This window comes from Monodon monoceros, unplaced genomic scaffold, assembly GCF_005190385.1.
Source record: "Monodon monoceros isolate NGI ecotype Baffin Bay Population unplaced genomic scaffold, NGI_Narwhal_1 Super_Scaffold_5, whole genome shotgun sequence".
Taxonomy (NCBI): Eukaryota; Metazoa; Chordata; class Mammalia; order Artiodactyla; family Monodontidae; genus Monodon; species Monodon monoceros.
Window position 1 is genome coordinate 112,847,286 of NW_021703782.1, and position 20,862 is coordinate 112,868,147.

The 20,862-nt window shown below is 57.9% G+C and overlaps 1 protein-coding gene across 11 annotated transcripts in view; it reads right to left on the reverse strand.

Annotated features, from left to right (window-relative positions):
- Positions 1–20,862, reverse strand: part of EXD3 (exonuclease 3'-5' domain containing 3) — a 74,679-nt gene that overhangs the window by 34,007 nt on the left and 19,810 nt on the right. For 9 of the 11 annotated variants that reach the window (XR_003790642.1, XR_003790641.1, XR_003790640.1 and 6 more), the window contains exons 3-9: positions 16,746–19,442; positions 16,506–16,651; positions 15,904–16,077; positions 15,412–15,579; positions 10,454–10,507; positions 9,275–9,414; positions 1,909–2,006 (exon numbers count right to left, since the gene is read on the reverse strand). Coding sequence is in view for 4 of the 11 variants with exons in the window: in XM_029201536.1 (XP_029057369.1) it covers positions 1,909–2,006; positions 9,275–9,414; positions 10,454–10,507; positions 15,412–15,579; positions 15,904–16,077; positions 16,506–16,651; positions 16,746–16,914 (949 nt within the window). In the remaining 7 variants the exon portion in view is untranslated. Of the gene's footprint in view, positions 1–1,908; positions 2,007–9,274; positions 9,415–10,453; positions 10,508–15,411; positions 15,580–15,903; positions 16,078–16,505; positions 16,652–16,745; positions 19,443–20,862 lie in introns of those variants that run through there. The other 2 variants (XM_029201540.1, XM_029201537.1) reach the window with 2 other exon arrangements.

A 20,862-nucleotide genomic window follows, 5' to 3' on the forward strand; every position in this document is an offset into this window, starting at 1 on the left:
CATGGGTAAAAAAAAAATTATAATAGGAATTTAAAGTGTCTTGAGCTGGACAAAAATAAAAATAATACATATTGAAACTTGGGGAATATATTCAGGAAGAAAGAAGGGAAAGATTCAGTTTAGTGGGATGAGCAGGGCATACAACAGACAGGATCAAAAAACCAAAAGCAGGGCAATGAAAGCAAAAATCAACATATGTGCGACATCAAACAAAACCAGCACAGCAAGGGAACAATCAACAAAATGAAAGGGCAACCTTCGGAGTGGGAGAAAATGTTTCCAAACCACGTACAGATAAGGGGTTAATATCCAAAATATATAAAGAACTCATAAAACTTAGTAGCAAAAACCCCCAAATAATCTGAATTAAAAAGTAGGCAGGGGAGGGCTTCCCTGGTGGTGCAGTGGTTGAGAGTCCGCCTGCCGATGCAAGGGACACGGGTTCGTGCCACGGTCTGGGAGGATCCCACATGCCACGGAGCGGCTGGGCCCGTGAGCCATGGCCGCTGAGCCTGTGCTCCGCAACGGGAGAGGCCACAACAGTAAGAGGCCTGCGTACCACAAAAAAAAAATAATAATAATAATAGGCAGGGGAACTGAAGAGATGTTTTCCCAAAGAAGACACACAGATGGCCAACAGGCACATGAAAAGATGCTCAACATCACTAATCAGGGAAATGCAAATCAAAACCACAATGAGACATCACCTCACACCTGTCAGAATGGCCGTCATCCAAAAACCAACAAATAACAAATGCTGGCGAGGATGTGGAGAAAAGGGAACCTTAGGACATTGCTGGTGGGAACGTAAATCATTGCAGCCACTCTGGAAAACACTGTAGAGGTTCCTCAAAAAATTAAAAATGGAACTACCATACAATCCAGCAATTCCACTTCTGTGTAGGTATTCAGAGTCTATGAAATCACTCTCTCAAAGAGATACCTGCACCCCTACATTCACTGCAGCATTATCCACAACAGCCCGGACATGGAAACAACCTGAGTGTCATCGACAGATGAGTGGACAAAGAAGCTGAGGTGTAAATATAAAATGGAACATTACTCAGCCATAAAAAAGGAGTCTTAGGAATACCTTATGACAGGACCTTTGGAACCGTAAGTGAAATAGACAAACTCCCTGAAAAAACCCCCCACAGCTGACAAATCAATAGTCATGTTTCCACAATGAAAAGCAATCCAGGTTCACAGGCCATTTCCCCTCAACTTCTCAGGAAGAAAGAATTCCAATCTTAGACAAACACCCTCAGTGAAAAGAAAGGACAGGCCGTCATCCACTGCGTGTTCAGAGGCCAGTTTAACCTCGTACACAAAGCCAGAAACAGACATTTCAGGAAGGCGAAGTCTGAATCCAGCTTCAGTTGGCAAACGAGACCTAGCAGTCTACGTAAGTGGCAACACAACCCGGCAGAGACGGGGCCATGGCAGGGATCCAAGATTCATTTAACGTTATATAGTCAATCAACCTAATCCACCCCACAGACAGACCAAAGGGGGAAAAGCATAGCATCAGCCCAACAGGTGCAAAAAGAGTATTTGATAGAATTCCACATCCGTTCCTGATCAACACTCTCACGGGCCAGGAAGTGAGAAGAATTTCCACAATCTCATACAGTGAAGCTATAAAACACTGTCAGTAAGACTGCTCCTCTGAGAGGGTGCCCGTGATCACCAAGGGGGAGGGGGCAGGGACCACGGTGTAGGCGCGGCCTCGGTGGTCCTCACCCACGGGGCCCAGACTCCCAGGGGCACCCCAGGTGGGCAGGTGCTGAGGGGAAGCAGGGAGGAGACGGGAAGGGAGCTGGGGGTCGGTAGACCCTGGTCCGCCTGAACCCCCGGCGGCACCAGCCTGGCACCTGCCCCAGCGCAGGGCGTGGGGGCCCCACTCACCAGGGTCCAGGCCATGCTGCTCCAGCAGCCGCAGGACCTGCCGACCCAGCGCTCTGGGGCTCAGCCTCTCCAGCCTCAAGGTCGTCTGCGGGTACCTTCTGCAGGAGAGAGACACGGCTCATGCCCAGCAACGCTTTCTCTCGATTAACGCATCTCAAGATTTTACCTTTCATCAATGTCATACACGTGCACAGTTCAAAAGCCAAGTCTTCTTACAAGGCTCAGAGAAAGGCAGCACGTCAGTACGCCCCTCCTGCCGCCAGTCACCCGCACGACAATTTTGAGGTGGTCTACGTTTGCCCCATGTTTCCAAGAACCACTTTGTATTGTGGCCTCTCGATGATTCAGTTTTAGGTGTTTTGTACGATGTCTCACCACAGAAGGCTCCTCTCCCCAAACAACAGCACCCACGGTTCCAGTTAATTGGGCACAAGCAGCTTCTACAATATCACGATGGTGCAAATATGACTGGCGGCTAAGCCACAGCCTCCTCTTCTCTGCGGGTTAATCCTTGCTGGTCTGATTGCTTCCTTAGCCTCCTGTCCTGTGGACAGAGCCCACATCACCCTGCGCCCCTCTCCCCGCCACTGGCTGCTCCCAGGCCCCTGTCCATCACTGTCCTGGTGGCCCTGCACCTCTCCTGTCCCTAGGCCAGGGCAAAGCGGCTCTGCAGGCGCCTCCCAGGGGCGAGGCGTGGACCTGGAGACGGTGCCCTAGGCCTCACACTGGACTGCGTCTGGCTGGGCTGAAGCCTGCGCCGGCACTGCTCCTGGAACCGGTCTGACTCCTGCTCTTTCTGAGGGTTTAGGGTCCTGGTCCTCAGTGTGGGTCTCTCTCCATCCACCCAGGACTGGGTCTGGAGTGAATTCCTCCATGTTTTCCCTTCTTTCTTTCTGGAATTCCCATTATTTGGATGTTGGGTCTTCTTGACAGAATCTGCCATTTTTTTTAAAAAAAACTTTCCTCTCTGCTTTTCCTTCTTTGTTCATTTATTTTGTATGACATTGGGAAGATATCTTCAAGTTTATCTTCCAAACCTTTTATTGAGACTTTCATTCTGCCATCACGTTTTTAACTGACAAGTCTGTTCTGTATTCCAAAGGCGCCCTCTGTATAGCTCTGTTTATTTCAGACACAGAAACTCTCTACAGGCCTCAATTACAGCTTTCGTGTTTGTTTTTAAGTGATTTTCTGCTTCCTCTAAGCTCCAGATAGGCTGGCCAGAGGTCTCAGAGCCCTGGCTGTGTTCCCCTGCTCAGGGGGCTTTTCTGGGGGATAGAAATCGTCAAATTGATTCTAAAATTCATATACAAGTGCAAAGGGCCCAGAATAATTAAAAACAACTTTGACACAGAAGAACAGCATTGGAGGGCTAACCCTGTCTGACTCAGGACTTGCTGTGAGGCTACAGCGGTCAGAACATGTGCCACAGACAGAGCAGAAGAGGACAGAGAGACCCACACATATATGGACACCTGACAGAGGCACAAAGTCAACTCTGTGGGAAAGGACAGTCTTTTACAACAAATGCTGCTGGAACAATTAGACATCAGCTGTTAAAAAAAAAAAAAAAAAAAAAAAACTTCAATCCACACCTAGCACCCCATATGAAAATTCTCCAAAAATGGGCCATAGATTGAAATGTAAAACCTAAAATTATAAAACTTCTAGAAGTAAACAGGAGAAAATGTTTGTGCCCTAGAGTTAGGCAAAGATTTCTTAGCTATGATACTAAAAGCATGATGCAAAAATTTTTTTAATTTATAAACTGGACTTCAACAAATTAAGAACTTTTGTTCTTTGAAAGATCATTAAAAGAATGAGAAGCTGCACCACAGGGTGAAACGTCTGCAAATAACATGTCTGTTAAGGGCCTTTAACCCAGATTATATTTCTAAATCTCTCAAAACTCAGTAATGAAAACAGTCAACCTAATTAAAAAGTGTGTAGGGACTTCCCTGGTGGTGCAGTGGTTAAACTGCGAGCTCCCAATGCAGGGGGCCTGGGTTCGATTCCTGGTCAGGGAACTAGATCCCACATGCATGCCGCAACTAAGAGTTTGCATGCCACAACTAAGGCGCCCGCCTGCCACAAATAAGACCGGTGCAGCCAAATTAAATAAATAAATAAAATATTTTTTTTAAAAAAAAGTGTAAAAGATGGAGCAGCTAATTCACCAAAGAAGACACACAGATGGCAAATAAGCAAATGAAAATACACTTCACACCCTTAGTCATTAGGGACTGCAAATCAAAAGCACAAAAAGATACCACTCCATGCCCATTAGAACCGCGGACGTTACAGGCTGACCAGGCCGTGGGCCAGCGAGGATGTGGGGCTGGCGATTCTCGCCTGCTGCTGGAGGGAATGGGAAACGTGCAGCCGCCCTGGAAAAGTTTGATGGTTTCTCAAAAAATTAATCCACACGCGTCACATGACCCAGGCATCACACTCCAGGGTGTTCACCCAAGAGAAATGAAGACATACGTCCACGCAAAGCCTTGGGCATGAATGTTCACAGCAGCGGTGTGTGTAACAGACAAAACCTGGAAACACCCAAATATCCATCGATGAGTGAGTGGATAAGCAAGCCATAGTGCAGCTACACACGGCAACACCACTCAGCACTAAGAAATGAAATAACGTGGATGAATCTCAGAATAATTGTGCTGGGGGACAGAAGCCAGACGACATAACTCCACTTACATAATGTACTAGAAAATGAAAAGGAATCTACAGTAACACAAAGCAGATCAGCGGTCCTCAGGGGGTGGTGGGGGGTGGGGGGGGGTTGTGCTCAGCACCTGGATTGTGGTGATGGTTTCGTGGACACATACATACATCAAAAGTTACAAAATTACACACTCCGAACACAGAGTTCATTATATAGTAATCATACTTTAAGAAAACTTAGAGAAAAATGATGCTTGCTGTAGTTTTCTTTTCAGTACTATCCTTTATCAGATAAAGGAAGTTTCCTTATATTTGTAGTTTGCTGAGAGTTTTTATCATAAATAAGGTTTGAATTTTATAATTTTTATATACGTTGAGATGCTTACATAGTTTTGTTATCTAATCTGTTGACAGGGTGAATGCCGATGGATTTTTAAATGTTTTACCAACCTCGCGTTCCTTAAATAATCCCACTAGATCATGGTGTATAAACTTTTGAAAAAATCGAGTTTACTTTTTTTAAGGGCAGTTTTAGGTTCACAGCAAAGCTGAGCAGACCATGACACACACTGTCAGCATCCCCACCAGATGGTCCACTTGTCACAGTGATCAACCCACCTGGACACGTCATCCTCACCCACACACAGTCCATGGTTTACCTTGGGCCCACTCTTGGTGTCGTACATTCTATGCGCTTTGACAGATGCCTAGGTACCCACGATTACAGCGACATACAGAGTAGTTTCATTGCCCTAAGAATCCTCGGTGCTCTCCTATTCGTTCCTCCCTCCCCATAATCCCTGATCCTTTTATTGTCTCTATAGCTTGGCCTTTTCCAGAATGTCATATAGCTGGAATCTCACAGCAGTAGCCTTTTCAGATTGGCTTCTCTCACTTTGTAATTTGCATCTAAGTTTCCTCCCTGTCTTTTCACGGCTTGATGGCTCATGTCTTTCTAGCTCTGAATAATATTCCATTGTCTGGATGGACCACAGTTTATTTATCCATCCAACTACTGGAGGACATCTTGGTTCCTTCCAAGTTTCGGCAACTATAAATAGAGTTGCTATAAACACTCAAGTGCAGGTTTTTGTGTGGACAGAGGTTTTCAATGTCTTTGGGTAAATACCAAGTGGCGCGATGGCTTGGTCACATGGCAAGAATGTGTTTAGTTTTGTAAGAAAGCACTAGACTGTCCTTCAAAGTGGCTGTAGCACTTCGTATTCCCACCAGCAGTGACGAGAGTTCTTGTTGCTTCACATCCTCGCCAGCATTTGGCGATGTCAGTGTTCTGGATTCTGTCCATTCTAATAGGGGTGTCATGATATCTCGTTGTTTTAATTTGCATTTCCCCGAGGACATACGATGCAGAGCATCCTTTCATGTGATTATCTGTCATTCGTGTATCTTCTCTGCTGAGGTATCTGGATCTTTGGTCCGTTTTTAAAATCAGGTTGTTGGTTTGCTTTCTTTTCTAAAAAAAATTATTTAATTTATTTATTTTTGTCTGCGTTGGGTTTTCGTTACTGCGCACGGGCTTTCTCCAGTTGCCGGGAATGGGGGCTACTCTTTGTTGCGGTGCGCGGGCTTCTCACTGGGGTGGTTTCTCTTGTTGTGGAGCACAGGCTCTACGTGTGCAACTTCAGTAGTTGTGGCTCACGGGCTCAGTAGTTGTGGCTCGTGGGCTCTAGAGCGCAGGCTCAGTGGTTGTGGTGCATGGGCTTAGTTGCTCCGCAGCACGTGGGATCTTCCCGGACCAGGGCTCAAACCTGTGTCCCTTGCATTGGCAGGCAGATTCTTAACCACTGCGCCACCAGGGAAGCCCATGGTTGTTTGTTTTCCTACTGCTGAGTTTTAAGGTAACTTTCTATGTTTTGGATAACAGTCCTTTATCAGATGTGTCTTTGCTAATATTTTCTCGCACTTTGAGCTTGTCTTCTCATTTTCTTAACTCTTTAATATATTAGTTGATTTGATTGCTAATATTTTGTTTAGTATTTTTGCATCTATGTTCATGAGATACACTGCACTTTAATTTTCCTTTCTCCTAATGTCTTTTTCGAGTTTTGGTATCAAGCCTTAAACTAGCTGAATAAAACAAGTTGGGGACTTCCCTGGTGGTCCAGTGGTTACGAATCCGCCTGCCAATGAAGGGGACATGTGTTCCATCCCTGGTCCGGGAAGATCCCACAGGCCTCGGGGCAACTAAGCCCGCGTGCCACAACTACTGAGCCTGCGCCCTAGAGCCCGCAAGCCGCAACTACTGAGCCCACGTGCTGCAACCACTGAAGCCTGCACACCTAGAGCCCATGTGCCACAACCACCGAGCCCACGTGCCTCAACTACTGAAGCCCGCATGCCTAGAGCCTGTGCTCTGCAATAAGAGAAGCCACCGCAATGAGAAGCCTGCACACTGCAATGAAGAGTAGCCCCCACTCGCTGCAACTAGAGAAAGCCCCTGTGCAGCAACGAAGACCCAACGCAGCCAAAAAAAAGAAAAAAAAGTTGGGATGTGCTCTTTCTTTTTACATTCTCTGGAAGAATTTGTGTAAGATTGGTACGATCTCTTCCTTAAACATTTGAAGGAATTCACTTGTGAAGCCATCTAAATCCACAGTTTTCTTTGTGGTAAAGTTTTAAACTACAGATGCAATTTATTTAATAGATGTAGGACTATTCAAATTTTCTATTTTTTCAGTTTTGTAAGTTGTGTTTTGCAAGAATTTGGTCTGTTACATCTAAACTGTTAAATGTATTTGCATCAAGTTGTAAACGTTTATTACCATTTTAAAGTCTGTAAGGTCTGTAGTGACGTTCTACTTTTCATTCCTGATATGGGTAATTTGTATTTATCTCTTTCTTTCTTAGCATCTCTTTATGATCTGTGCCTAAATCAATTATTTTATTGGAAGTTACAAAATGGTGATTTCTAACTTTATCATTCCTTTCCATTTATTAGCTGACATACCCTGTAAAAGAGTTTTGCTCCCTGCCTTTGAGCATCACTCCAGACTCATGCATTTTTAAAAATATTTATTTATGTATTTATGGCTGCATTGGGTCTTCGTTGCTGCACACAGGCTTTCTTTAGTTGCAGTGAGCAGGGGCTACTCTTCGTTATGGTGCACGGGCTTCTCTTGTTGCACAGCACGGAGCTCTAGGCACTCGGGCTTCAGTAGTTGTGGCACATGGGCTCAGTAGTTGTGGCTCGCAGGCTCTGGAGCACAGGCTCAGTAGTTGTGGCGCACGGGCTGAGTTGCTCTGCGGCACGTGGGATCTTCTCTGACCAGGGCTCAAACCCGTGTCCCCTGCATTGGCAGGTGGATTCTTAACCACTGCGCCACCAGGGAAGTCCCACAGACTCATGCATTTTTATAAATTTATTTATTTTTGACTGTGTTGGGTCTTTGTTTCTGTGCGAGGGCTTTCTCCAGTTGCGGCGAGTGGGGGGCCACTCTTCATCGTGGTGCACGGGCCTCTCACTGTCGCGGCCTCTCGTTGCGGAGCGCAGGCTCCAGACGCGCAGGCTCAGTAGTTGTGGCTCACAGGCCCAGTTGCTCCGCGGCATGTGGGATTCCCCCAGACCAGGGCTTGAACCCGTGTCCCCTGCATTAGCAGGCGGATTCTCAACCACTGCGCCACCAGGGAAGCCCCGACTCATGCATTTTTAAAAATCCAAGGTGCTTTTATGCTCTATTATTGTTTCCATTCTCAGTCTACTCCCCAAGGAGCCTTTGTTCCTTTTAGCGGAGAATGGTATCTAGAAACCAAGATCTGGTTGCTAGGTGTGCTCACTGCTACGGGAGGTCATCGCTTCTGAGCCCTTTCAGAGCACAGCATGAGGACATTTAAAAAAATCATTAAATATCCATGTTAAATCTAACTCACGGGCCCCCCCACTCTCCACCCGTGTGTCTCCCCTCTGCCCCGTCCGTACTGCTCCACCTATATTTCTCTCTCCTTTTTAGTGCATAATAAAAGCAGTGGCAGCAACTCAACGTGTGCCTGGCCTGCTGCTTTGTTCACTTCGTAGGGTGTGAAGTCACGACAGCCCTTTGAGACAGAATTAGTCCCATTTTAGGGACGAGGAAAACACCCAGCTCCAGGGGAGGGAAGGTCCAGGGAGGCCTGCCGCCAGAGCCCAAGGCCTGACTCTCAAGTGAGAGGGTCCGGGCTGCAGGGCGCACGGACAGGGCGCCCAGCCCCGCTGCCTGCTGAGGGACAGGTGGCCAAGGAGCCTTGGCAGTCCCAGTGCACTTCCCCTCAGCCACCCCAGGGAGGTGGGAGGAAGCCCTTCTCCTTCCAGATGCCCATGCTCAGGGGACGCCCTGGGGTCACACGCACACGCACACACGTGGGCTCCCTGTTGGCATGCTGCCTCTTCTCTGTAACTGCTGGGACAGGGTTCACAGCAGGTGCTCCACAAACATTTATTACATGAAGGAAGAAACGAAGGAACCAGTGAATGGATAAGAGATATGACTTGCAGGACTGCGTAAGGAAGGAGTCCCCGTGGAGAATTATTTGTGCTCGTCTCAGAGCATTAAACCCGGCCTCCTGGCTCCTGAAGCAGGTCTCTTGCCCACCTGGCCGGGGCTCACCTGGAGAGGCGGTGTGGGGTGACTTTCCCACGTGCCTACTGCCCCTGCCAAGTCCCTGCCCCCACCCCACCCCGGGCCCCCGTGGGGTTCACCTGGCGACGACTCTGATGTCAAAGCCGGGCTGGCACCAGGAGTCCATGAGGGCCAGCAGCCTCCGCTGGAGGTCGGGAAAGCCATCCACGTAGCGTTCCACAAGGTCTGCCTTGTCCTGGAGGAGCAGGGGGATGCACATCTACGGGGAAACACACCTTCAGGCTGCAGCTCCACCGCACCCAAGACCCCGGACTCACTTCCAGCCCAGTGCAGGGAGTGGCCAGAGCATCAGAACCAAGGGGCCTGGAGGCTGGTCCATGCAACTTGCCTCCCCCGGGGAGCTTGGGGGCCCAACCAAGTGTCTGAGGACCTCGCGAAGCCCCACGCCCGGCTCACGGCCTGCACCCCATGCTCGGGCCCCTGCACACACACACAGGCCCCGCCGCTCCCTGGGCCCCGTCCCTGGGGGGCTCTGTGGTCACCCCATCTCCATCGGGAAGGATGAGAGGCTCCAAGACACAAGGGGGCTCCTGGAGGGGCCCCATTGTCCCCTTGCCTTCACCGAGCAGGGTGGGGTGGGCAGGATGGAGACCAACTACCGGCCATGGCCCTGCTGGCCCAGAAATGCCCGTCACGGGCAGGACGGCACCAGCACGTGGCCTGGCGCAAGCTCACAAGACCCCCAAACTGCCTGAGCCCTCAGGGAGGCCACAAGGGAGCCCCTGGCCGTGGTGTTGGGCACTGGGACATACGGGCCACTCCCCTTGAAAGAACCAGGTCTCGACAAAGCCCCCTCCCAGTGGCCCCTGTGGAAGACCCCTCCTCACCTGCCTTCCCCTCCCCCAGGTGGTCACATAGGGCAGGCTGTCTGGAGCCCAGATTGGACGGAGGCCCATCTGCCAAACCAGGGCTCCAGGTGGGCGGTCCTTGCGGGAGCCCCCATTCCTGAGAACCCTTCCAGCCACCCCAGAGCAGAGACGGAATGCCTGGTGAGCTCCTGGCGATCGGCCACTTTCTGAGCACGTTACACCAATGCCTGCTGACCACGCACAGGCCCTTGCTGGCCCCTCCCTTCCTCTAGTCCTGGACCCTTCACATGTGACCCCTGCCCTCCAGCGCCCTGGGCCCAGCCGTGTGGGGAGCAAAGCTCAGGGCTCAGTGGGAGGGACCCTCCCTACACCATGTTTCTGGAGCCCTGGAGCTGGAAGCTACGCAGTTTGCATGAGAATGATCCTTACCTTCTCAACATCAAGATCTGCCTGCAGCCGCAGCTTTGCGCCCAGCACGATGGCCTGGGAAACAGAGGGACCGGATGACACTGGGCCTGGGGGGGACAGGCGGTGCCACAGGTAGGGGCTCCCGCCCTTCTGCAGCCCCCACTCCCACCCCGTCACCGCCCAGTCGCTGCAGGCACAGCCACGGGGCCGGTCCAGTTCCAGCCATGTGGCCCCCAGCCCAGCGGCCGGAAACCAGGCAGTGCTCCGGCCTACAAGCCCCCCTGTGCTGAGCCAGGCCCCGCACGCGGTGGGGTGGGTGGAACGACCCCTGTGCCCTCCAGACTGGGGTGCGGCCTGGTCGGGGCCGCAAAGTGCGAGCTGAGCCAGGTGGCCTGGGTCCTGGCTTGCCGACGAGAGGGTGGAGGACGCAGAGGGAGGGACAGAAGCCCCAATCACCTAGCCATGGGGCCTGGACACGGTGCACACCGCTCTCCCCACGTCTGCTCTTGCTGCCCCACTCCTCCCGGGAGCATCCCCTCCCACCATTCACAGTGCCCACAGCGAGGGCACTCTGTGCGCCCGGGAGGCCCGAGGGACTGCGGCGGCCCTGACACGCGGGGCTCCTGCAGGCCTCTGAACCCTTTCCACAAGCCACACCACGTGCCGCAGTGACTAGGAGTCGTCGGATGGGGCAGGCTCGCTCCAGGTCCATGGCAGCGGGACCGGCGTGGTCGTGCATTGGGGGCATGCAGAGAGCTGCCCCAGGAGCCACAGAGCAAGAGGCTCTGAATCCCCCCACCCCCCCAGGCAGCCCCTCATATGGGGCAGTGGGCACGCTGGGCGGCCTGCCCTACACGGGGCGCGTGACCCTCCCCCGACTCAGCAGAGGAAACGGCGCGGCCCTGGGCGCCCGCACGTAGCGCAGGCCGCTCTGCTATTAATAATTTCCATACATCGTGCTCCCATTATGAGCAAAAATAACTAGCCAGGCAGCCCGGCCCCGCCCCCTGCAGCTCACAGAAGGCCCAAAATAGCGGCCTGGGAAAGGCTGCTCCAGTGGAGGCCTGGACCGCGCGGCGGGGGCGCGGGGCTGGGGGGCCTCTCCCTGCGCAGCACTGACCCGGCGCCCCGCGGCCTGGCCGGTGTCCAGGAGCTCAGCCTCGGCCAGGCCCCAGGGGGCCCAGGGCCAGGGGAAGGGGGGTGCAGGGCTTGGGCGAGGGGGATAAAGCAGAAATGGGGGAGGGGCTGGGGCGGGGCCAGGGAAGGAGCCAGGGTTGAGGAGAGGGTGCAGGGCTTGGGGGAGGGGCCCAGGGCTGCGGGCAGGGTGCAGGTGCCACCACGTGGGGGCCTTCCTGGGCACCACTCCAGCCTCACGGGATGGCACTGACCTCTTCTGGATGGGAAACCCCCGAGAATTTGAGGGCGATCCGGACCCTCATCCAAGCAGGCCAGAGTGCACACACTGGCGGCCTCACACACTTTATCCAGAGCCTGGGGTGGTCAGAACCCCGTCCCCAGTGTCCTGCATCTGCTGGACCCTTGCCTGGCTTCCAGGCTACTGAAGGGCCAACATCTGGACCTGGGCTTGATCGGGCCATGCCACGGTTGGAGAAGGGGCCGTGGGAGGGACGACTGGGGCCTGGGACCCTCCCACCCCCCAGATCAGGCCCTGGGCAGTGACCTGGGAGTGGGGAGGGGAGGGGGCAGCGAGGTGAGCCCCTTGCTTCTCACCACTCTGCTGGGCTGTCGCCCTCCATCGTCTGAGGATCCAGCTCCTCAACAGGCCCCCCCCCGCCCCCCTCCCCGTGAGGGGTGCACAGCCCTGGCCACAGGACGACACTGTCAGAGGGTTTGGGTCCCCTTCTCTCTGCCTGCTTCCTCCAGGGCAGCCAGCCTCTATCCAGGCCAGGCTGGAGCCTCTGTGCACCCAGGCTGCCCTCTTTTGGCCAGGCAGCCTGCGTGGACACTGAGGGGTGTGGCCAGAGCATCCAGGGATGGAAGGCCATGGACACCCCCAGGGACAGTCTGGGAAGTGCCCTCATCCTGCCCCCGCAGCCCTGGGGAGCTCTGTAGCCTGGAGGCTGGGGGGAGCACAAGACGAGGAGGGGGACCGTTTGGCCTCACCCGGCCACGGGAGGGCGCCCTAACTCCATCGGGGGCGGCCACGGTTACCTGGCAGCAGAACCTCCTCTAGGAAGCCCCGGGCCTGGACTCCACCTTGGATCTCTTGGGCCTGGCTGAGAACTGGATTCTGGTCACTTCTCAGTCTGAGCTTCTGCTGAGGGGCCAGCAGGCCAGGCTGCCCACGGCTTACCACCGGTCACGTGGCCACGTGGGGGGCCCCGCAGATGCAGGAAGATCGCCTCCTGGCCCAGGTGCCTGCAACTGGCTCCAGATCCAGGCCGGGAAGCAGGCCCAATGGGAGGAGGGTAGTGGCCGGGACCTGCAGATGGACACTGCCCAGGGCTGGGCCCACCTGGCACCTTGCGGGCCTCCCTGACCTCCACCCAGGAGGCTGAGAGCCAGCCACCGAGAAGAGGGCTGCCCTGCGGCCGGGTCAGGGCGGGGCTGCAGGGACCTCTGACCAGACGGACCCCAGAGCTGCCGCTTTGGGGGAAAGTAACTAAGAAGACCAGAGGGGCTGGGGCGGTGACAGCGGGAAGAGCCCTGCACGGACGCCCGACTGCCCGCTCGGCCAGCAGGGGGGCTGGGCAGGTGCCCAGACCCGGCAGCCGGGCCCCGGGACGGGCCTTCCATCCTCGGCGGCTCAGCGTGGGCCTGGAGCCAAGGGGCTTTTTTTTTTTTTTTCTTTAAAGCAAAGCTATCTTTTTACCTTGATAAGCTGTTTAAAAAATGTAAATAAAATAATGCAGCAGACAAAAGCAGGCATTCACGCGGCTGGGGCCGGCCGCCACCCTCGACATGAAATATCGCAGCGCATTAAGTCGTGAGTCCCCGCTAATCCGAGCGGACAGGCCTGAAGGCGGCCCCTCGGCGGCGCGGCGGTGGGCACTGGAGCGTGCACTGCCTGCCGGGCCGCCCCGCTCGGGGACAATGGCCTTTCTTCGCACGAGGGGCCTGTGCGGGACAAGAGCCCCCTTTGTGTGCAAGTCTTGCCTCAGAGCGCGAGGGAGGCGCATTCGGCCGCCCAGACGCTCTTTGAAAGGCCTGAGCGTAACAGGAGACGCGACACACCAGCCCGCCTTCTGCCTCGGCGCCCGTTCAGCCCCGGCCAAGCCCCGAGCAGCCGGGCGCCCGGTCCCTGCGCCGCCATCGTGGCCGCGCAGCATATCCTCCACCTGGGCCTGGGCCGCACACCTCCGTTCTGACGGGCCTCCTCACCGGGAAGAGGGCCCCATGTGGGGTGGGCCTGGGACCCGCCTGGGTGCCGGCCGCACCCCACGCCTGTTGGCACCCTGGCACCAGAACCTTTGGGCCCCACGAGGCAGCGGGGGAGGTGAGCCCGGAGGGAGCCTCTGGGCCCTGGGTGCTGGACTCACCACCCAGGGAGAGGGCACCTCTGAGCCGGGCACCCAGGGCTGCCCCACCTCCCCTGCCCTGCAAGGGCATCGCGTGTCTCGCATCTCGGGGTGCGCGGAGCCCCGGGCCCCCTGCGCCTGCAGCACAGCTCAAGAGCTTCGCTGACAGCGTCCCCTTGCTGTTCGCCCGTGGGACCCGCCGCTCCCGACCTCAGCCGCAGACGGGTCATCCGCCGTGAACACTGGGCCAGGACCCCAGAGCTCCCTCTGCATTTCAGAACCTTCTAGGCTTCAACGAGGACCGCTGCTGCTCACGAAGGACACTCAGCAAACCCACCAAGCTTCCCAAAGCCCCCAGTTCCCACCCAGAGACCTGCAGCCACTAAGCCCCACGTTTGCGCTCCTGGCCCAGCCCTGCCCATGACAAGGGAGCAAAACGCCCTCCCCCTCGGGCGGCCCCCAACCCACATGCGTCGCACACGCTGGGGACTCCTGACTGACGTGGCTGAGAGTCTGCGCCCCAAGCCGGCACGATGCCCCACAACCGATCTTCTGAAAACCACAGGTGTGCCGGGGCCGGTCCCTGGGGTGGGAGCCAGCAGGGCCCTCGGGACGCAGACCCTCACAGGGTCACCACCACTGGCCCGACCCAGTCCGAGGGACCCAGCAAACAGGCAGGGGTGGGCACCACCCAGAGTGTGGCCCCCGGCTCTGGGGCAGGGCCGCACGACAGGTCCGGCAGGCCGAGCGCAGCCTACAGATGCCCGGCCACGTGCTCTGTTACCGACCAGGACTAGAGCACAGTGGCCAGTCCCCCGGCCTGGCGTGGTCGTGGCTTCAGGGCCCCCCACGCAGGGAGGGTCTGTCCTCATGGAGCAGCAGCTGGGCCCCAAGGGGCCTCGGCTCCCCCGCCCCCAGGCCAGGCCAGCACAGGACCAAGTGACCTTTGGGTGAGTCTGGGCAGGGGCAGGAGAAGACAGAAGCGGGCCCCGGGTCCGATCTGCGCCCGGGGCACAGAGACTGCGGCTAGCTTCTCCCACACCTGCACTTCTCAGCCCCCCGGAGAGCAATTCTGGGAGTTAACAAAGGGAGCTGGGCCGCAGCCACGCGGGCTTCTGGGCCAGAGCTGGGCGTCCCCACGCCGCTGACCGAGGGGGAGAGGCCGGCGGGCACCTGGGGAGGAAGGGCCCTGAGCGTGGTGCAGACCAGGCAGGGTGTGGGCGGCTGTACCCAGCCTCTTTCTCAGTCGGTCAGCGCGAGGGGCTCCCAGGGCCGCCACGCCAGGCACGAACCTGACATGGTCCCCAGGGCAGCTGGTCCCCAAAAGCCTGCACACCAGACATGAGGCCCCCTGCAAGGCCCCCCACGCTGGAGGGCAGAGGGGACTCTTCTGGGCTCGGCGCCTCGAGCCCCAGCCTGGCTCCTGCCCACCCCGCTGACCCACGTGGAGGCCCAGCCCGTGGACGAGAGGCCCAGAGCCACAGGGAGGGTCTCACTCACTTCTTTGAACTTGCCCTCCTGGTGCAGCCGGTGGACGTGAGCCAGCAGGGGGCTCCGGTCTGCATCCTGCAGCTGGAAGATGCTGACCAGCGGCTCCACGAGGCCGGGGGGGCTCTCGGCAAGGAGCTTGACCGCACGGGCCTGCAGCTGCTTCAGCCCTGGGCTGCCCTGGAGGCCCCAGACCCAGCTTCAGTGGAGGCGGCAACCGGAGTCGCGGGGCCTGATGCGGGTGGGGGGTTGGTGCTTGGGCAGGCCCCGTGCGGCCAGCACCTGGCAGCCCAGAGCCAGTGGGTGGATGCTGTGGGTGAGCAGGGGCTGGCTGGCAGGGGCACAGGCAAGGGAGCCGAGGTCGGCCCGGCGTGTGGCTCTCGGGAGGCCGAGAGCCCCCGACCACCGTGGGCGACCTCCACAGGCCAGGTGCGCGTGGGAACCCCGTGCCGAGGCCGGGACGGGCTGGGAAGGGGCAGGCTGTGGGCCGCGGGCAGGGCTCACCCGGGCCGGCCCCGGGCACAGCTGTGCCTGCAAGCAGCGCTTCAGCTCACGGGCGACCCAGGCCTCCAGGGAGGGGCCCTTCCCCCGCCAGCCCCGGCTGCTGTCCAGCATGTCCAGGAGGGCGGCGAGCGGGTCCTCCAGGGTGGCGAATCCCCTCTGGGCTTCCTCCCGGAGCTGTGGAGACACAAGGCCTCGCTGTGGTGAGTCCTCCTGCTGGCCTCCCTCACCCACACGGAGCCGCCCACACCTTCCTGGTCTGCTGCACCCAGGCCGGGCACAGGGACCGTCCAGGCCAATGGTCCTGCAAAGGCTGGGGCTTGCTCCCCAGGCCAGACCCTGGGCGGAGCTCCTCTGTGCCCTGACCACCCGCGTGGCACGCATGGGACATGGCGCTGGCCCTTCAGAGATGGTGACAGGTCAGCAGGGCCCAGCAAGCAACAGGAGACGGAAAAAAGGAAAAAACCCCAACTGAAAAATGCCTTTTGTTTACTTTTCTACCTCCTGTGCTGGGAAGCTCTGGGGGACACGTAAGAGCTGCAAGACAGAGACAAGAACAGGTGTGTCCCCAACACCCACGTCCAGGGGGAAAACATGCATCTCACCACCGTCTCTAGAGCAGCTGGGCGTCCTCTGCGTGACCAGCAGGGCCCTGTGCACGGCCAGCCCGCCACGCCCTGCCCGCTCCAGTGATTCAGGTCACTGCAGCTCCCTTGACCGAGGACCTGCTGGGGTCCGGCCCAGGGTGGACCTGCAGGCGTCAAGTGTGAGCTCAGGGGGCCAAAGCCCTCGCACCCAAGGGCTCTCTGGAAGGGGCTGCCCTCGCTGTGGCTGTTGGAACTCACCTGAGATGGCCTCAAACAGACCCTGAGGACAGCTGTCACCCTCCAGGATGGATAGGCAAGGCCACACACACCTCTCAGGGGTCTGAAGGGCACCAGCAGGGGGCTGCGGTTCCCACAGAGCCTGGGGGCCACCGTCCAGCATTGCCCGAGGAGGGGGCGGGGTCTCCATCAGCACCACACCCCTTGCTTGGGAAAAGGAAAGGTCTAGAAGGACCCAGCTCTGGCCTTTGGATTTGGATTTATTTCCACGTGTGCTCAGGAGGTTGGTCCTGGGGACGGCCCTGGGGACCTGGCCCTCAGCCACCAGAGGGAAAAAGCTGCACTAAGGTGAGCTCACAATGAAAAACAACAGGACACACAAGGAACAATTCACCATGAGTGGTGACCGCAAGCAGGGTGATCAAAGCTCTAAGAGTAAAGAACAGTAAGATATCGGTTTGGGGATGAAAATAGAATACAAATATGTCTAGAATTATAAAAGAAAACAATAATCAATAAATAAGTAAAGAATAAGACGCAAGTGGCCCTGAGCGGTAGCTGCAGCCCTGGGGTGGAACTCACGCACCAGGGTTGGGCCCCAGGGGTTTACGTCTGGCCCCGTGTCGCCCTCCCGTGCTACCCCTGCCCTTGGCGTGGTGGGCTCAGCGTCCATGTCGACGATCCTCCGGACCCCTGGCTCTGAGACCCTGGCTGACCTCCTCTCTCCTTCCCTCCTGCCCTCTGGCCTCCCCTTCATCTCCAGATTCCCTGTCCCGTCCGGTCCCTGAAAACTCCACGTGCTCTGCTGGGCTCCAGCTGCTCTCATGCGGCCGCCCCCTGGGTCCCTCTGCTGCTCTCTCGGCCCCCAGGACACTCTGGCTCATCTGCACCCTCGTCCTCAGGGCTTGAGCCACCGCATCTCCAGCTGCTGGCCCCTTGGTTATCACACACGTCCGAGCTTGGACACTGCACAGCGTGGTGCCGGCTGCTCACAGGAACCCAGGACAAGCTCTGGTGAGCAAACGTGTGTCCCCTCCAGGCGGGAGCTTTCGCCAAGTAGGGAACTCAGAGTGTTTATATAACTAACCACAAAACAAGCCTGTCCTGTGCAAAAACCAAAACAGATGGACCGGGCTCCTTCACAGCCAGAAACAAACAGCTAACCGACATCAAGACACAGCCCTGTGTTTCTCTGGAAATGAACAACAGGTTAGTCGAAGGAGACACAGCGAAAATCAGAAAACAGGAAGGACGATGGACCCCTACACATCAAACTGGTGACGAACAGAACTCGGGGGGAAGGTGCGGCGTTAAATGCAGCATCGGAAACCAAGACTCCTGGAAACCGATGCCTTGGGCGTCCGGCTACCTGAAGGCTGAGATCAGCCCCGGGAAAGAGGCACAAGGCCGGGGGAGGGGCAGCGCTGCCGGGAGACGTGGGGGTCAGGAACCGGGAGGGACCTCCGGCCGAAACCGTGGTGACGTGGAGGAAGCGGACGCTTCCCAGAGAAATAAATCCAGAGACAGACACTCTGCCCAGGAACAACCATTAGGGAGACAGCCCCCAGGCTTCATTTGCAGGCCCCCCACCCGCGCCCCGCCGCCCCCGGGGCAGCGCCCGGCTCATCCTCAGGCTCTGTGGGCCTCTGGCTCCTGCCTTCAGTGAACAGGGATGGAGGGTCGAGCCGAGCTCAAAAGCCGGCTCACCGTGACACCAGGGCAGAGGACACCACCTCGCAATGAGCCCGCTCCCAACTGGAAGGCTGGACAGCACCACAGCCCTGTTGCCTGAGTCTCACCCTCAAGCCACAGGGCACGAAACTGGAAAATCATAAAACGTTTGGCTTTTGCAAAAACTCTGGATTCTCCAGCTGATGGCTAGAGATGGCTGCTTTCAGGCCTAAGCGCAGGCAGTGGATGGGCCGTTATCTGCCCAAGGCCCCGCAGCTCAGCCGTGCGGGGAGCCCAGGCCTGTCCAGAGAGGAGGCCGGCTGCTGGCCCTCCTCCACCACGAAGCGCTGTGGAAGCCTGGAGTTTACCTGCTCCGGACGCCTGCCCGACCAGCCTGCCCCAGGTCTGGGTGCCCTGCCCACCCTCGGCGGGCAGCTGGAGGCCAGGCTGGCACTAGAGGATGTGGCCCTCTCCCTCCAGCCACGCGTGGGCCCGTCCTCCCCAGGAGCCAGGGCAGCCTCCCTCGCCCTTTCGATGCCTCAAGGGAGCAAAGTGCAGGGAAGGAGCGGCCGAGGGCCAGTAACTGCACCACCCCCGGGGGCCGCGAGGCAGAGTTGTCCTGCTGGCACAGGTCACGGTGGGACACTGTCTGGGCAGTGGCAGCTGCCACTGCAGGACCCCCAAGTGGCCGTGGAAGACCCTGGCAGCCTCCCCGCCAGAGCTCCTCCCGCCGGACCACACGCATCCCCCCCGCTGTCCAGGCGGGCTGTCCTGCTGCCCCTCTGGGAGAGGGGGCAGCGGGCGAGGCCCGGCAGGTGCCCCGCACTGCCCGGAAGCTGGTGGTGGGCACAGGCCCTCCCTGCCTGCTCTGAGCGTCCAGCAGGCCTTGTCCCACGGCTCCAATCCCATGCACCCCCCAGAACATTTGGACACGGCAGCCTGCCGAGGCTGGCGGCCCGGTGCCCACACCCCGAGTACTCACCTGTCCCAGCTCCCGAGTGGACCACAGCGTCTGCAGAGTTTGCAGGAACAGCAGCGGGTCCCGGCCTGAGGGGACAAGACAAGGGCCGAGGAGGGGCTGAGGGGCAGGTGGGGGCCGAGGCCTGGGGGCTCCCGCAGATGCCGCCCAGCGCCCACGGCCCCTTGTGCCCTCTCTGCCCCTTCCCCAGGACCGTGGCCCGGCCACCCAGCAGGGCTGCTTCCCGCAGTGCCCACCGGGGTGGGCTTCCCCTGACAGCTCAGGGAGCCTGGCCTCAGATTTAAGCCGCGGTGGGTTCAGAGTGGCCATGTGAGTGGGGAAGGCGCGTCGGCCGCCGGGGCTAAGTCGGCAGTACTGACCTGGCCCCCCGCGGGCAAGGCCCGCCCAGCGGGGTATGCCGCCCACAAACCCATCCACCGCCCACCATGTCTGGCCTCTGGCCCCTGCCGAGGCCCCGCGGTGGTTCCGGCCTCTGTCTCCCCCGTCTCCCCTCCGCCCTGTCCCGGCCCTGGGTGAGCCCCATGCAGGCTGGCCACTCCCCAAAGCTCCCCCACCCCCATGGCCGCTGCTCCCTGAAGCCGCTGTCCCTGCTGCAGAACGGGGCGTGGAGTCATGACACAGGTGCCACTCAGCCCAGTGCTGGCCGGGACAGGGGAGGTCGGGGTCACCCTCCTGCTGGAAAAGGGCCGGCGCCCTCAGGCGAGATCCAAGGCCAGTGCCAAGGAGAGCTGGCTGGCCTGGAAAGGTCGCTGCTGCCAGCTCTTGGCTTGGGAAAGAAAGCTGTTTCTGAGGCCAGGGGACCAGGGACCCAGCTCCGAGGTGCCCATGGCCACCAGCGCCCCCTGGCTGCGGGCCCGCCCCTGGGCCTCACGCTCCCTGCACTCCAGGCGGGGCTCCCTCCTCCCCAGCGCCTCACTGCAGCCCTGCCAGCCTCAGCAGCACCTCCCTGGCCTAACCCACTCCCCCACCCCCGCTCCCTGGCAGCCCGAGGCTTGAGGCCCAGCCCCTCCTTGCCTTGCAAGTTCTGCTTCAAAGGCCCAGGCGCTGTAACCTTTCCAGCCCCGCTGAGAAATTACAGACAAACCTTCCGGTTCTTTTTTTTTTTTTTAAGCTGAATGACCACACTGTATGTATGTATTTATTTACCTGGCTGCGCCGGGTCTTAGTTGCGGCATGCATGCGGGATCTAGCTCCCCGACCAGGGATCGAACCCGGGCCCCCTGCATTGGGAGCGCGGAGTCTTAGCCTTCTGGTCCTTTTGTTCAGAACCAGCAGGCGCCAAGGCCCAGAGCCCAGGGAGGACCGGAAGGAAAGCAGCCAAGGGGGGTCTGGGCTCCCGGTGTGTCCCCGACCCCAGCCCAGGGGGTGGGAGAAGCCCCTGGCACTTAGCCAGGACCTCGGCCACACCTCGCATATGGTGGGGGTCAGGGTCAGGGGTCAGGACCCCAGCCATGCCCTCACATGGTGTGGGTCGGGGTCAGGCGTCAG